Below are 16898 nucleotides of genomic sequence, written 5' to 3' on the forward strand. Positions count from 1 at the left end.
AGTTTCCATTTCTTTACATCGAGATCAAAATTTGCCAGCCTTCTCCACTTTCGCCAAACTAGTTTGCATAAAATGGTAATTCTCTATAGTCTTAATTTGCATTTCTCTGATTACTAATGAGATTGAACATCTTTTCAAATCATTATTGGCCATTCAGGTTTCTTCTTCCGTGAAATGCCTGTTCATGTCTTTTACCTAATTTTCTGTTGCTTTCTTAGTGGTTTTTAAAAGTTCTTTATATATTTAGGATGATAATCATTTGTGACTTACGAATTGCAAATATCTTCTCCCAATTTGTGACTCATCTTTGCAGGTTATTTATAGTGTGTTTGTATGAACAGGCTTTTATTTTCAGTTTAGTCAAGTTCACCCATCTTTTTAGAGTTCTACTTTTTTGTATTTTCTTACAGAATACTTCCTTATGTAAGATCATAAAATATTTTTTACTTTTTCTAAAACTTTTAATTTGCATTTCACATTCAAATCTTTTATCTGTCTGTGATTGATTTTTTTAAAGCTTTTTCTTTTTTTTAAAATTTTTATTTATTTTTTATTTATTCATTTTAGAGAGGAGAGGGAGAGACAGAGAGAGAGAGAGAGAGAGAGAGGAGAGACAGAGAGAGAGAAGGAGGGAGGAGCTGGAAGCATCAACTCCCATATGTGCCTTGGCCAGGCAAGCCCAGGGTTTCAATCCAGCAACCTCAGCATTTCCAGGTCGACGCTTTATCCACTGCGCCACCACAGGTCAGGCTGTGATTGATTTTTGTGTGTGATAAGAATTAAGGGTTTTATCGTGTTTTATTATTTCTGTAGGGAAACCCAACTGTCCCAACGTCAGTTGCTATAGTTCATACTTTCGCTGCTGATTTGCAATGTCACCCTTATCACAGATCGCATTTCCACATATATGTAGGTTGTGTTTTGGGTCTCTGTTCTCTTTCATTGGCCGGTGGTGTGCACATTCCTGTGCCGACATCACATTTTCTAATTTCTGTAATCGTCTAAGTCTCGATATTGGAAACATCGAGTCCTCCCAACTTTGTCCTTCATCAGGGACGTTTTGGCTCTCTTTGCTCTCATTTTCTGTCTTACAGATTATACAATTATCTTTTCAAGTTTCTTGGAGAACTTTGTTGCATGGATTTGTATTGAATCTATAGTTCAGTTTGGGGAAAAACTCACATCTTATGAAACCATCTTTCCATTTATGAATACAATATATATCACCCCATTTATTTAGGTTTTGAATGTCTTTCAGTTATTTTCTCCATAAAATCTTGTACATTTTTCTGCTAGGTAGTCCCCCAGGTCCCTTAAATTTTTGATTTCTCTTGCAAATGGTACATCATTTTTGTGTGTGGCAAAATATATATCACGTGAAATTTACCATCTTAGCCATTTTAAGTGTACAGTGCAGTGGTATTAAATTCATTCATAATGTTGTACAACCATGACCACCATTCATCTTCATAGGTCTTTTCACCTTATAAATGGAGACTCTGTGCTCATTAAATAATAACTCCTCATTTCTGTCTCTTCCTAGCCTTTAGCGACCACCATTCTATCCTCTGTCTCTATGATTTTAACTACTCTAATTATCTCATATAAATTAAATCATACAGTGTTTGTATTTTTGTGATTGGCTTATTTTTAACTTAGCATAATGTCCTCAAAGTTTCCTCATCCTGTAGCATCTTTCAAAATTCCCTTTTTTATTTGTAACTTAAAGTTTTTTTTAATTTATTGATTTTACGGAGAGAGGAGATGGGGTGGAGGGGCATGAGAAGTATCAACTCATCGTTGCTTCACTTTAGTTGTTCATTGATTGTTTGTCCTATGTGCCTTGACCGTGCAAGCCCAGGGTTTCAAACCAGTCACCTCAGTGTTCCAGAGGATTCTAGGTCGATGCTCTGTCCACTGCACTACCACAGACCAAGCTCCTGGGGTTTTTTTTGTTTTTTTTTTAAAGGCTGAATAATATTCCATTTTGTGTATATATCACATTTTTTTTATCCATTCATCTGTCAATAGACCCTTGGGTTGCTTTCATATTGTAACTATTGTGAATAACGCTGCTATGAACATCTGTGTACACACATCTATTAGAATCCTTGCTTTCAGTTCTTTTGGATACATACCCAGAAGTGGAATTGCTGGATCACATGGTAATTCTGTGTTTAGTTTTTTTGAGAAACTGCCATGTTTTTCACAGCAGTTGTACCGTTACACTCCCACAAACACTGGACAAGGGTCCTGCTTTCTCCACATTCTTGCCAATACTTGTTATTTTCTGTTCTTGGATAGAAGCCATCCTAAGGAGTGTGGGTGGTGTCTCGTGGTTTTTATTTGCATGTCCCTAGTGGCAAATGATATGATGCTGAGCATATGCCACTTGTAAATCTTCTTTGGGGAAATGACCATTCCAGCCCTTTGCCCATTGCGAATCAGGTTGTTTGCTTTTTGTTGTTAAGTTTTAGGAATTCTCTCTCTATATATTTTGCATGTTAGTTCCTTATAAGATACATGATTTGCATATATTTTCCTCTATTCTCTGGGGTGTCTTTTTATTTTGTGGATAGTATCTTTTGCTGTACAAAAATTTAAAATTTTCATGAAGTCCAATTTGTCTTTTTTTTTTTTTTTTTCATTTTTCTGAAGCTGAAAACGGGGAGGCAGTCAGACAGACTCCCGCATGCGCCCGACGGGGATCCACCCGGCACGCCCACCAGGGGGTGATGCTCTGCCCATCCAGGGCGTCACTCTGTCGTGACCAGAGCCACTCTAGCGCCTGGGGCAGAGGCCAAGGAGCCATCCCCAGGTCCCGGGCCATCTTTTGCTCCAATGGAGCCTCGGCTGTGGGAGGGGAAGAGAGAGACAGAGAGGAAGGAGAGGGGGAGGGGTGGAGAAGCAGATGGGTGCCTCTCCTGTGTGCCCTGGCTGGGAATCGAACCCGGGACTTCCACACGCCAGGCCGACGCTCTACCACTGAGCCAACCGGCCAGGGCCCAATTTGTCTTTTTATTTCTTTGGTTGCCTGTGTCTTTGGTGTCATAGCTAAGAAATTATTGCCACCCTATGTTTTCTTCTAAGCGTTTTAAGGTGTAGGTCTTACATTTAGGTCTTTGATCTATTTGATTTAATTTTTTATATGATAAGGGTCCAACTTCATTTTTTTGTATGTGGATATTCTATTTTCTCTGTACCAAAGGTATACTTTTAAAATATTACATATCTCATTGTTGCTTATAGCAATAGGTAGTTGATTTCTGTATGTATATAGATCTTATAGCCATTCTTTTTTTTTTTTTAGCCATTCTTGATAAACTTTCTTATTCTAATTTGTCTGTAGAATCTTTCAGATTTTCTGGGTTCAATCAAAAGATCTGCGAAAATTGACAGTTCTATTTCGTCCTTTTTATTTCTTATCCTTTTTTCCTGTCTTTCTCAATAGCAGTGACGGTGGACTCTAATATTGTGTTGTGTTGAGTAGAAGTGATTATAGCAGGAATCCTTGTCATATTTTTCTGACTTTAAAAGGAGTGACTTTAACATTAAATATGGAGAATGAAGTTGGATATAGTTTTTGCTAGAAATGTTTTTTCAGATTAAAAAATTGGATTTGCTAAGAGATTTTATTTTAAATGGTCATTAAACTTACCAAATCCTTTTTTGCCTTATTGTTGTATTTTCCCCTTTAGTTTGTTAATGGGGCAAGTGGCATTTTTAGCTTTTCTAATGTTAAAGTAACCTGAAAGTTCTGAGATAAATTCAACTTGGTCATGATACATTATATTTTTTATGCATTTAAAAAAGACTTTATTCATTTTAGGGGAGAGAGAGAGAAAGAGAGAGAGAGAGAGAGAAAAAGAGAGAGAAGTGGGGGAGAAGCAGGAAGCATCAACTCCCATATGTGCTTTGACCAGGCAAGCCCAGGGTTTTGAGCGGGCAACCTCAGAGTTCCAGGTTGATGCTTTATCCACTGCGCCACCACAGGTCCAGCCTATATATTGTTAAGTTTAGTATAATTATATTGTTCAAGATTTTAAAGCTGCATTTCTGAGTGGAATTGGCCTGTGGTTTTTCTTTTTTGTACTATCCTTGTTTGGTTTCCGCTATCAGAATTTTATTAGCCTTATAAAATGCATCAAAGTTTCTTTTTTCCTTATCGTGGCAAATTGGACTAATTGGCTCCTTGAAAGCTAGATGGAATTCATCTGTAAAACAATCTCTTTCTGTTGTTTTTTTTATGAAAAAACTTAAACTTTTAATTCAATTTATTTAAAGGAATAAAGGATTATTGAAGCTTTCTATTTTTTTTTCAAACCACTTTTACTAAGTTAATTTTGTATAGGAATTTGTCCATTCCATTTGTTTCAAATTCATTGGCATGTAGTTATTCATCATATTCTCTTTGTGATCTTCCTCACTAAATTTTAAGCACGGCTGTGTGTGCGTGATAGCTGTTATCAACCCTTCATGTTACAAGCGAGGAATCAGAGTCTCAAAGGGGCAAAGTCACTTGTTCGGGTCAGACAGCTAGGAAGTGGCATAGCCAGGATTTATATGCAGGTCTTTCTGAGTTTTAGATTTCTGTTTCTGTTGTATCTTGCTAGGCCTTCAGGAATGGGTAGGATTTGGACAGGCAGGGATAGGAAAGAAAGGGCATTTGAGGATGAGGAACAGCATGTGCAAAGGCACAGAGGTGGGCACATAAGGAAAACATGGAGAGGCCTGATCAAGCTGAAAACTCAAGTGGGTGTTGGGGAGAGTGGAAAGCGAGGGTAATGGGAGTGCAGGTCTCGCTGCTGTGTCCTGTTGAGAGAGGCAGGAAACCCAGGCTCTGCTCGCGAGGAACAGATGCGTTGGGGAGACAAGACTGATCCAGGGCAGTCAGCCCAGTCTAATTGCCACGTGGATGGTGGGAACCATTGGTGTGCCAGAGTTTTGAGAAGATACATCTTTGTGCAGGGGTGGCCAGGTTTTTAGCTGAGATGGATCAGATTTGACTGACGGTGAGGAGGGGGAGTGGGCACTGAAGGTGGGACGCAGGACATGGGGAACTCAAGGTATTTTCCGGAGATTGGAGCTGAGTGTCAGCGCCTTCTCCTTATTTCTCCAGGCCCCACACTAGTCTAGCCTTCACTTTCTTCTTTTCTTCTCCAAAGAGCATTGGCCAGATTTTTGTGGTTTAGAACAGAAAGCTATGTGGACCTTGGTGCATCCTCAGTATGCAAATTTTAAAATAGGGACTTCTCATGCTGTGTAAATGGTGGCAGGCTGGCTGCAGACGGACGAAGCCAGCTGGGATGTTCCCAAGATGTTGGAATGTGCCCCCATTGTCTTGGAAATCTTGCCTGTGAAAACCTTCATGCCTTTCTGGGCCCTGGCCATTCAGAGCTCTTGACCCCTGTGGATGCCGGTGGGTTCTGGCCAAATAGTTTGTCAAATAAGTACTGGGTTCTTTTCTCACCACAAACGCCCTTTTATCAGGAAGTTGGAAGCAGAGAAAGCACGGTGGACAGCAGAGCCAGAGAGTCAGGCGGGCCCAAGTTTGAATCCTAGTGCTGCCACTGACTGAACAAGTAACTTGACTCTTCTAGGCCACAGTTTCCTCATTTGGATAGGGCAATAGCGACAGTGCCTACATCATAGGGATGTTCCAAGGATTAAATGACTTTAAGAATCATGCCAGGCACATTAAAACACTATGTTAGCTGTTGTTAGCTGTTATGACGGACTGGGTTTCTTAAAAGTTTATGCTAATTGAAGACAGTGAAGGGGAAGTATAGCATGCTACTGAACTGTAACACGGAGGCCTGTCTGTGTCGGAGGCTGGGCTACTGAGCTGTAACACTGAGGCCTGTCTGTGTCGGAGGCTGGGCTACTGAACTGTAACACTGAGGCCTGTCTGTGTCGGAGGCTGGGCTACTGAGCTGTAACACGGAGGCCTGTCTGTGTCGGAGGCTGGGTTACTGAACTGTAACACGGAGGCCTGTCTGTGTCGGAGGCTGGGCTACTGAACTGTAACACTGAGGCCTGTCTGTGTCGGAGGCTGGGCTACTGAACTGTAACACGGAGGCCTGTCTGTGTCGGAGGCTGGGTGGCAGTGGGGAAGGGGCTCGTCTTTGAGGAAGGTCTGAGGATCCTCCTTTTCAGATCAGGAAACTGAGGCCCAGAGAGGTCAAGTGACTTTAGTCTGATTCCAGACCCAGGGTTTATTTCTATGGGCCTCGGCCCCTTCACACAAAACATCAGCTATCTAGTGGTAACTTGCACGAGATGTCGTAGGCCCACACTTGTGACAGAGCTGGGGAGAGCCTGGGAGAACCCAGAAGCTCCCTTCTGGGGGTTTGCCAGTTGTGAGCAAGCTGGTCTTTGGGGCAGGGGTGGTGGGGAGGGAGAGGGAGACTGTGTGTGTGCGCGTGTGCGCCCGCACGTGTTTGTGTGTAATCCCACAGAAATTCATAAGCAAGGCGAGCAGGGACCTGTCTTCTCTGGATCCAGGAAGTGGAGGGTCCTCTTGGCAATGTTATCATTTATCATCCTGTCATCTTCTAGTGGCTTTTGTAGAACGACAACTTGTGACGCTCTCAGGCTCCTCTGGAGGCCGCCCAGCTTTGGCTCTGGCTTCCAGTCAGGATCTCAGCCGGCTGGGGTCCTGCTTGTCTCCAGCCACTGCAAGGTGACCCGTGCCTACTTGAGGGGCTGCCTCAGGGTCCCTGGGACAGCTGCCGGGTCCCCCGCCATCTCCTTTACCCCTTTCTCCACTTGGAGAGCCCTCGATAGCATTGTTGGTCTCCTTAGTCTCTGAGTTCTTCAAGCCAGCAGAAATCCTTTTCCTTGAAATCTTAGTACTTGCGTGTTTGCTGTAGATGCTCTTTAGAATGATCAGGTCCTGTGTCGAGATCCTACAGTGGAGAAGGCCTAAGACAGAAAGGCCTCCTCTTGCCGGCCAGCTGCCCTGGCTCTGAGACTCAAGGGGTTCCTCCCCGTTCTGGGAACCACTCGTATGTTAATAACTGCATCTGCAGGTGTTCACTCTGCGCCAGGCACCGGGCTGTGTGCTTTATATGCCTTATCTTATTCAATATTTCCATCATCTTATTGAAGAGTAACAGTTTTTCTTTTCACTTGACATGTGAAAGCGGAAATTTAGAGAGAATAAGTAACATCCCCAAGGTCACGTGCAAAGCGGGGATTTGATCTGAGGCGCGACTCGGGAGCCTGTCTCTTAATCACCACATTACACTGTGCTCCCTGAGGATGGTTCATGAAACAAACAACAAAAAAGCTCTCCGCGGTGAAAAACGGGGCTGAAACATCCTTATTTCCACCCATCTCTCGGAGATGTAAAGTGCATACTACCAGGTTGGGAGCCCTAACGAGTCTTACAGGAAAAAAAAATGTACTTATTTTTCCTTTAAACCAGGATTTCAAAGGGTTCCTTAAAACAGAGGACACCTCTTGGTCCTCCTTTTCATCTTTTTAATGGACTACCGCTTAGTCACGTGGCATGGCTGGTGTTTTCTGGAACACTCTTTGGCAGACACTGCAATTAGGCAGGTCTCTCGTGTTTGGACTTTGGTTTCCTCATCTGTAAAGTTAAGGGTTCGAGGCATCTGGCCACGATGGCGGAAGTGGCGCCTGACTTGCCCCCTAGCTGTAAGCAACTAGAAATCTGGGTAAAAGAGGTGAAATGATTGTGTTCAGACATTGGGTGATGGCAGCCCCGTACCTGGATTCCTGAGAGAAGAGAAAGACCTGGGGGGAGTCCCACCTCTGAATCACCTTTCTGCCTGGAGCTAGTTTTTCAACCGTGGCCAAAGCAGGTGCCCGGCATTCTCTCGATTTGAAGCGACAGGGATTGGAGTTTGGGGAAGTTGAGCCACTGTGCAGAAGGTCAGTCTAGCCTGGTGCTCATGAATTCATTCTACCAGTTAGTCACGCGGAGGAATTAGAGGCCAGGCCCTGGATGGGGCTCCCCAACGAGGGCCATTTTGGCTGAGATCTGAAAGATGAGTATGAGTTCACCAGGCAAAAAACGGGAGGGGAAGGGTATTGGAGGCAGAGGGAAGGGCAGAGGCTGCCATCTGGGCCCCACTGGGAGTTCCCTGCCTTCCCCTGCCAGCCCAGAGCTGGGCAGAGACTGCTGGGAGAAATGTGGAGGGCTGGCCTTGAATGAAACCCCTCCCTCACGTTACCCAGGACAGGGGGAAAGGGTGTCAAGAAAGCGTGTGGGAGACGCTCACTCTGATGTTTGGTTCGTGGGACTGAGCCGGTTGTTTTCTACATCCCAGGATGTAGAAATCAGGGACCAGGGTGGGATGTCCTTAGAGGGGGGCTGACCAGAGAGCCCTGGAGTAGGTTGTTCTGGGGGAAGGGGAAATTATTTTTTAGGGGGTAGCACTGTGAACCTCTCCACCTGCTCCCTGATTGGCTGAGGCTGCTGCACAGGCTGACAATGGAAATGCTTGCACAGGAAAAACGCCTCTATTCAGGTGCTCGCGTTAATCTGCAGAGGCAGTGGCCTCAACAGCTAATTTCAGGATTTGCTTGTTTTTGAATGGGGGTAATTGCTGGGAGTTGCCAGTGTTCCAGATTGTTCCCTGGAAGAGGGGGAGAGGGGAAAGGGGCTGCCATGGGCTCTGTCTGCCCCATGTAGGCAGCTCAGGGAAGTCACCGAGTGGTGGTCCTGACTGTGCAGAGGGGGGATGGAGCGAGGGGCCCACAGGATCACAGCAGGCAGGGCTGGGCCGCAAGGGCCCTCAGAAGTTATGTGATCTGAGCCGCTCATTTTACAGATGGAAAAACCACGCTGGATTAAGGAAGGGGCTTGCTGAGGGTCACATGGGCTGGCCCAGGGAGGCTGCCTGACTCCAGTGAACAAGCCAGCCACCCTCCGTCAGGGGTTCCCCGGGCTGGGGTCAGTGTGTCAGGAACCCCTTTCTCTTTCTCCAACTGCAGGGGACCAGCGTGGCAGTGGGGTCACTGAGGCCAGCAGCCTTCTGGGGAGCTCTCCGCGGCGTCCGTGTGGCCGGAAGGGTTCTCCGTATCACACAGGGCAGCTGCATCCTGCGGTGCGCGTGGCCGACCTTCTGCAGCACATCAACCAGATGAAGACGGCGGAGGGCTATGGCTTCAAGCAGGAGTACGAGGTGCAGGGCCGCAGTCCGGCCAGGACCTCTCACCTGGGCCTCGCCTGGTCCCTCACTGCAGACCCTGGCCCTGCTGACCCTCAGCCCAGACCCAGTGGAGCCTTGCTCTGACAGTCTCCAACTTGATCTATTTTTTTTTTTTACCTTGACCTTGATCCTATTCTCAGCCTTAATCTGGTTTCTCACTCATATCCTAACCCTGACTTGAAATCTGACCTCAAATCTTACTTTAATTTCCATCAGGACCCTGATCATGTTTCTTATCCTATTCCTCATATGAACCTGACCACCAACGCTGACCTCACACCTAACCCCATCTGACTTTGACCCTCATCCTAAGCTTCATTTGAACTCTGATTTGAATCCCATCCTACCTCTGTCTGGACTCTGACACTCCCCTCATCCTAATCTCAATTTGACCCTCACTTTTACCTTTTTCCCAACTCACACCCGGATTTAACCTAAATGTGATTCTAAAAATGTCTCTGAGCTCTGTCCCTCATTTCCCCTCTTTCCTCACTTTCTTCCTGCACTGCTTGGTTTTTTTTTGCACCAAGCAGATAACAGGATTTACTGTGACTTTATCTCAGGCTCTGAGTTTAACCGTGAACCCGGCCCTTCTCCTGGTCCCGCCAGCATCCTGTTGAAACAGTCGGGGTCTGATGTGAGTGGAGGGGTTGCTCTCCCTTACTGACTTCGACTTTCCCTTTTGGCAGAGCTTCTTTGAAGGCTGGGATGCCACAAAGAAGAAAGACAAGGTCAAGGGCAGCCGGCAGGACCCCTTGCCTGCCTGTGAGTCCTGGGGAAGGGCTGGGCCTGGGGTCTGGGGCGGTGGGTGGGTGGGGGGGAAAGGAAGGGGAGAATAGCCAGAGTGAGCCATTTATTGAGGGTCTACCGCGTGCCCAGCCATGTGCCGAACATGACACCATTATCTCATTTATTCCTCTCAGTAACCTGATGAAGTGGGACATATTATAACCCCACTTTATAGGTAAGGAAACTGAGGTTTGGGTGGTTAAGGCTCCTGCCTGAGGTCACACAGCTAATACTTGTCTGAGCAGCCTACAACCTCTGGCCTTCACAATGCTGTAGTCTAGACTGTAACCACTGGCCTGTCCTGCCCCTGATGGTCCCCAGAGCCTACTGGTCAGTTCCCTGGCTGCCTTGCCTTTGCCCCGCGTCTGGCCTCCAGGAAGCCTTCCTTCTATGCCCCCCACTCCGGGCTCCCCAGTTTAGCCCCCTGCCCACCCCATGGCCACCTGCTCTGTGTTTCCAGATGATCGGCACCGAGTGAAGCTGCACCCGATGCTGGGAGACCCCGATGCCGACTACATTAACGCCAACTATATAGACGTGAGTGCCTCGCCCCTGTCACCTCTGCTGACCTGGCCCCGCCCACTCCAGGCTCTCCACCCAGGCAGGGCAGGGACCTCTCAGCGAGTAAATGGGGGTTCAAACGGCTGCGTTCTCAGTGCCGGGGGGCTCAGAGCAGGAGAGGACAGAGTAGGTGGCCTCCTGTGGACTTCTGGGGTTGGCCTGAGAGGGGGCTTCAGTGAAGCAGAGTGAAGGAGAGAAGGTAGACAGCCAGGCCTAGCTGTGAGGAAGGACCCCCTCTCGGTGAGGGGCCAAGAGGCGGAGCTGGGATTCTCATGACACACAGTGAGGCTGAAGGTAGGCAGGGGCTGCACTGTGAAGGCCTCAAATGGCAGTTTAAGGAATTTGGGCTTTTCCCTAGGGGCACCAGGGAGTTGTTAAAAGTGTTTTGATCATGACCAGAGTGGTACTTAAGGATAATAACTCATATTTATTCCAAGCACTGTGCTAAGCACTTTATACCAAATATTTACTTTATATAATCCCTACAACTACCCTACGAGGTAGTTAGCATCATGGCCTCACTTTACAGGTGAGGAAATTGGGGCTCAGAGAGGTGAAGCTACTTCTCCTAGGTCTCACAGCTAGTGCATGATGAGGAAGAGACTCAAATCTCAGCTCGTCTGTGTCTCAGAGCCTTTGCTGCTCACCATGGAGGCTCTCTGGCCATCGCTGCAGTAACTGGTCTGGCTGGACCGGAGGGAGGGGCCGGAGACACAGCAGGCAGCCTGGAGGCCTGGGCAGGGTATGAAGAAGAGGGGATGAGTCTGCTCCCCAAACTTGGAGGAGGGTGAGACAGGACTGGTCAGACCCAAGCCAGGTGTGGGAGAGAATCATCTATTCATTTATCAGATACATTGTGAGCAGCTCTGACATGCCAGGCATTGCGCTGGGCATCAGGGATTCGGTAGTGAACAAGGCAGACAAGGCAGGTCCCAGCTTTCCGTGAACATACAAAGTCTAACGGGGGTGACACATACGCAAGGTACAGAAATAAAACAATGACAGATTAGGTGGGAAAGCACAGGCCTGAAAAGAGGAAGGACTTCTCCAATGTCACGTAGCAAGTGAGCGGTAGGGCCACAGGTAGCTGTGGTAGGCTGCCTGGAGGAAGGAGAGCTCTGGGGGGCTGCAGAGGACCGGGAAGGACGGAAGGATGGATGGGAAGGACGTCCCAGGTAGGGTGGAGCATAAACAAAGACCTGAGGTGTGCAGGAGGAAGAAAGAGTGTACTTGGGAGGTGGGGTAGTTGGGGATTCTGGAGATGACCTTCTTCTCCCTCTTCTTCATCCCCTCCTGGGGGCCAGACAAGCTAACCTTTATTTCCCAGAATTCCTTGCTTTCTCCCCCACCTCCCATCCTCTCTCCTGGCTGGGCCTGGCATCTCAGACTGAAGCAGCTTTGGTGAGAGGGGGGCCTTTCCTCGGTCTCCTCAAGGTCCCAATTAGCTTCTTCTTAGGCCCCAGCAGGGACGTGCCACCACCCCTCCCCGGCCCAACCCAGTCCACCGTCTCCGCTCTGCCTCCCCTGCTCGCATCGCCCATTCTGGCCACGCCTGTGCTCCGCCCACCTCCATCTGCCTCTGGCCTAATATCTGTCTCTTTTGCTTTGTACTGTTCCCTCACTGGAATCATTAAGATTCGGATAAACCGTGAAGTAAGTATCTCTCTCCCCGTCCCTTCCTCCTCTTCCTCCTCCTCCTCCTCCTCCTCCTCCTCCTCCTCCTCCTCCTCCTCCTCCTCCTCCTCCTCCTCCTCCTCTTCCTCCTGTTTGTCTGACTGGCTGTATCTCAGATTCTCTCTCAGTCTCTGTCCTCTTTCCCCTTCTCTTGTGTGTCCAACACCAACCGTCCATTTCAGCAGCCTGGCCAGGGGCCACCTGGGGCTGACGATCGGACACCATCCCCGTTGTAAGCAGTTCCCTCCCATCTGCCACTGCCCTGAGATGGGAAGCATTGTTGGGGTGCGTCCCCAGGCCCTATTATGCCACTGTCACCTCTTGTCGCCTTTGTCCTCCAGCCCATGTGCCCTACAAGTCCTCTCACTAGCCACACCTTCTGGGGGGCCCTGGGAAGAGTGGGTGGGTGGGTGGGTGGGGAAAGTGCCCTAGGTGCTCTGCTGTCCGGGGGTCAAGTTTTCCAGGAAGCAGGGACAGCCACGGTCATCACTCCCCTTAAAACTAGTTTCCCTGGTGCTCAAATCCCCTCATGACGAGTTTGCTTGAAACTCAGCCCCAACTACTTTGCCCTCAATTTAGCCCTAATTTGAATGTTTTATTTTGGGGGAGCATTTTGGGTATTCTATTTTTTAAAAATGGTGTCATCTTTTGGCCTTTTAAAATTATTAAAAAAACAAAACCCTGGCCGGTGGCTTGTCCTGGAGCTCTGAGGTCACAGGTTCGATTCCTGGTCAAGGCACGTAGGAGACGCAATCCACGAGTGCACCACTAAATGGAACCAATGAGTGGAATGGCGAGTTGATTCTCTCTCTCTGTCTCTCTTGCTCTCTCCCTCTCTGCCTTCCTCTGTCTCTTTCTCTCAAGTCAATGGGAAAATTTAAAAAAAGACTATAAAAAACCCCCAAATTCATCTTGTGATCTTCTGATTATTATTATTTTCATAATATTTGATGCCTGATGGGATTGTTTGCCATTTTGTGGATACTTTTTCTATTTTACCTCCTTTTTTTTTCTTTTAAAAATACTTTGCTTGCTTTTGTATGATCACAAACATACGGTTCATTATCAGACTATCAGACCACACGGAGACACCTAAGGTCAAGTGCAAGTTCCCCGCAGGCGCCCCTGCTGGAGGCTTCCAGCCCCCACACGTGTGCTCCCAGGCAGCCCCTTATTGGGAGTGTGCTTGCACAGCTGGCTTGTGAGGTCCCAGACTTCAGTGGAGCATTAGACCTACGAAGTGCAGTGGCTACACTCAGCCCTAGCACCTCCATTAGGAGGTGAATATAGTTTGAAATACTACTTCTATCTCCATTTCCATGCAACACACACTCCTGCCCATTTGGCTCTTTGTTGTCAGTCTCCTAAGAAACACCCTCAGAAGCCTTGGCTTAATATGTCTTCAAAGGCCGGTCACCGTGAGTGTCACCAGCAGAGCACCTGCTCTGCGCTGGCACCTTTGGCATATCCCGCCATCTTTACCGCACTCTGCGAGGTGGGGACCCACGTTTGGCAGATGAGAACATCAAGACTTAGGAAAGTTAGGTGACTTGTTCACAACCACGTGGAGCTGGGCAGCCTCTACCCCAGCCTGAGCCCTCAATTCTAACGCTAGACTAGTTCTTTCCCTTCAGGGAGCGTTGGGATGCCACGGTGTGTGTGTGTGTGTGTGTGTGTGTGTGTGTGTGTGTGTGTGTGTCTCACCCAGGATACAAGTAGTCAGTCAGCCCCCCAGCGCCACCCACTTGGAAGATGCAGGGAGGGGTGGGGACTGGCTCCAGCTCCGAGGACACACTGATGCCCTGGAGTGTGAGGACCGGTACTTTCTAATGCTGGTTTCTAAAGTGGGTTTGTGCGTGGTGAGTTCCTTGTCTCCCTTGAAAGCCAATTATTTTAAACTTTCTACCTCACTGCCCTCTTTGCCGTATGATTGTATATAATACATGTATGCAAACAAAAGGTAATATGCAGATACTGAGGATTATCTGTGTAAAAACTTGTATTTGCTGACTAGCATATGGGTGGGGCTGGCACTGAGCTGGGCCCACAGAGATGGAGATGGATGGATGAGAGGAGGCTCCTGCTCTCATGGGGCTTCACAGGCAAATGGGGTTAAGGTGGAGTAGCCTGTTCCCAGCTTGATCAGCACTGGGGGTGGGTGGGGCAGCACTGGTAACACCTTTGTTGGGGCCTCTCCTCTGACCCCAGCTCTGCTGAGGAATTGAAGCAGAGGCAGTGGCTAGGGAGACAGCAGTAGGGATTTAGGCTAGATTTGGAGAAGGTCCAGTAGTGAGGGCACGTGAGTCTGGGAGGCTTTTTGTTATTGGTATCTTTGACTATGTTTTAGTCATTTTCATGAGAATGGTATGTGGGTATATAGCAGACTCTCTGAGGTGTATGCCTCGCTTTTATCCTCGTATGCAGAGGAGGGCAGAGGCTTAGGGAGGCCAAGAGTCTGGCTGATCAGAGGGTGTTCTGAGGCCCAGCCTCAGCACCACTTGGGAGGTGGATGGAAATGCACAGTCCTAGGCCCCACCCGGACCTCCGGCTTCAGAATCTGCCTTTTAACTGGATCCCCAGCAAGTCTGTGTGCACATGAGCGGCTGAGAGGTAGCCTTTTAATGTCCAGAGGCACATAGTTACCACTTTGGCAGAGCTGTGAGAAGACTCCAGGTCAACTTGGCTCTCAAAGGATAAGATTCTTAACCTCTTATAGTACACCACCTTCTGCCTTAGAAATTCTAGACGTTCACACTATTTGGATCTTGAAGGATACCCATTGACCTTTGAAGCAGTTGTAATAAAAATATAAAAATATAGCTACTATTGATTAAATGCTGACCCTGTGCTTGCCACAACCCCAAACCCTTGACATAGGTTACTTTACTCCTCACCACACCCCATGGAGGTCAGTACTACAATCTTTCCCATTTTATAGATGTGAACATGGAGGCATAGAGAAGCGAAGCCATTTGCCTACGGGCACAGTTAACAAGAGCTCGGTAGAGCAGTCTGGCTCCAGGGCCCCTCGGGCCTGGGGCGGAGGAGTCAGGCGGCTGTGCTGAGGGTGTGATCTTGGGGCAAGCGGCTCCACTCCCTTGGCTGCTTTCTCTTGCGCCAGCCCTGCAGCCCTTCTTATCCATAACTCTGAGCTGCCCTTGTGAAGCCCTGGGCATCTCATCTGGGCAGGACCTCAAGGGCAGCTGTGGCCCTGGGGTATGGTGGGGTCTGGCCAGTTCTTCCCTCTGCCTGAGGGCTCTGGGAATGGACAGTGAAGTAGCTCTTGGCCTCTCTTTTGTGGGAGAAAGTTCCGGTGAAGTGCTTAGCACAGTACATTGGCCATAATAGGGTCTCAAATTTTATTATTATTGTTATTATTATTGATTATAAGGATTTAAAAATGTTTATCTGAGAACAATGAGTAACTCCTGTGCTCATTTGCTCCCAACCTGGAGGTTTCATCTGGGCCCCCTCCTTCTGGGACACTGAGGTCGTGGGGAGGGGGCACTGTCCCTTGTGGTTGCCTGACTGGCAACCAGCTGACAAGACCCAGCCTAGGGGTCCGGGTTACTTAGGTCCTCTGGGGTTTTGAGGCCAGGGCAGAGTCACCTTGGACTTTATTTTTCTGTAAACAATAGCTAGGTTGTCAGCAGATTGTGGATAATTGTCCCTAATTTATGGACGGGGCGACCCTCTGTCTAGGCCCATAAAGGAGTCATGGCCTCCCTGGGGTCACACAGCAAAGATGGGTTTAGATCCAAGACACTGATGTCTCGGCTGCTCTTCCCTTCTTGCTTGGGGCCTGGGAGGGCAGGGTCCCCTGGGTAGGTCCTAGGGAAGGGAATGGGGCCGTTCTGGGGGTGGGATGTGCTCCTTCTGGGAGAGGAGGGTGGAGAAGGACTGAGCTAGCCCAGGGCTCCTCCCTGGGGTCTCACTACCCGCTCTTCTTCTGTTCCAGGGTTATCACAGGTCAAACCACTTCATAGCCACTCAAGGTACCCTGCACTTCTGCCCTTGAGCCCCGTGTGCCGCAGTGTGCCAAATGCCTTCTGCTACCTTCTTGTCTTCCCTGCCAAGCTGCTTGACTCCCTGTCTGTCTCTCTTCTGTTTCTGTCTATCTGTCCACCTGAGCCCCAGTCTGGCTGCATCTTCTGGATTCTGGCTGTCAGCCTCTACCCTCCTTGTGTTTGTGTCTCCCTGGTGTGCCCAGTCTACCTGTAGCTCCTTGTCCATCTGTCTGTCCCTGAGGGGGTGCATGCAAAGGGGGTAACCAGGTTCAGTCCTTATGGCTGTGGATTGCGCCTCTCAGTCTGGGGGCCACCTGGGTCCCTCTATCTCCTGGGTTTCTTGCAAGATGACTGAGGTCCCCCACCAGGCCCTTCCTGATACTGCCCGTTGACCGGGACCTCCAGGCATGAGTTGGCAGCTGGTGGGGTGTGTGTGCATGAAGCCCCCGTCAGGATCAGGAGCCTCCTGGTCTGGGGCAGTGATGCTGAGCAGTGGGGGTGTGGCTCTGGACAGAGACCTTGCCTCTAGGACGGACACCCTCTGTGCCTCCAGGGCCGAAGCCCGAGATGGTGTACGACTTCTGGCGCTTGGTGTGGCAGGAGCACTGTTCTAGCATTGTCATGATCACCAAGCTGGTGGAAGTGGGCAGGGTAAGCGGGGCTGTGGGGTGAGGGGGCATGGCAG

The 16898-nt window shown here is 48.6% G+C and overlaps 1 protein-coding gene across 10 annotated transcripts in view; it reads left to right on the forward strand.

The window, feature by feature from the left end:
• The window catches only part of PTPRU (protein tyrosine phosphatase receptor type U), an 81703-nt gene that overhangs the window by 52361 nt on the left and 12444 nt on the right, over window positions 1–16898 (forward strand). For 3 of the 10 annotated variants that reach the window (XM_066375626.1, XM_066375630.1, XM_066375633.1), the window contains 6 exons: window positions 8965–9155; window positions 9872–9947; window positions 10432–10508; window positions 12168–12185; window positions 16165–16201; window positions 16728–16864. In XM_066375626.1, the coding sequence (XP_066231723.1) occupies window positions 8965–9155; window positions 9872–9947; window positions 10432–10508; window positions 12168–12185; window positions 16165–16201; window positions 16728–16864 (536 nt within the window). The remainder of the gene's footprint in view (window positions 1–8964; window positions 9156–9871; window positions 9948–10431; window positions 10509–12167; window positions 12186–16164; window positions 16202–16727; window positions 16865–16898) is intronic. The other 7 variants (XM_066375632.1, XM_066375635.1, XM_066375634.1 and 4 more) reach the window with 5 other exon arrangements.

This window comes from Saccopteryx leptura, chromosome 3 (genome assembly GCF_036850995.1).
Source record: "Saccopteryx leptura isolate mSacLep1 chromosome 3, mSacLep1_pri_phased_curated, whole genome shotgun sequence".
In the NCBI taxonomy this organism is placed as follows: domain Eukaryota; kingdom Metazoa; phylum Chordata; class Mammalia; order Chiroptera; family Emballonuridae; genus Saccopteryx; species Saccopteryx leptura.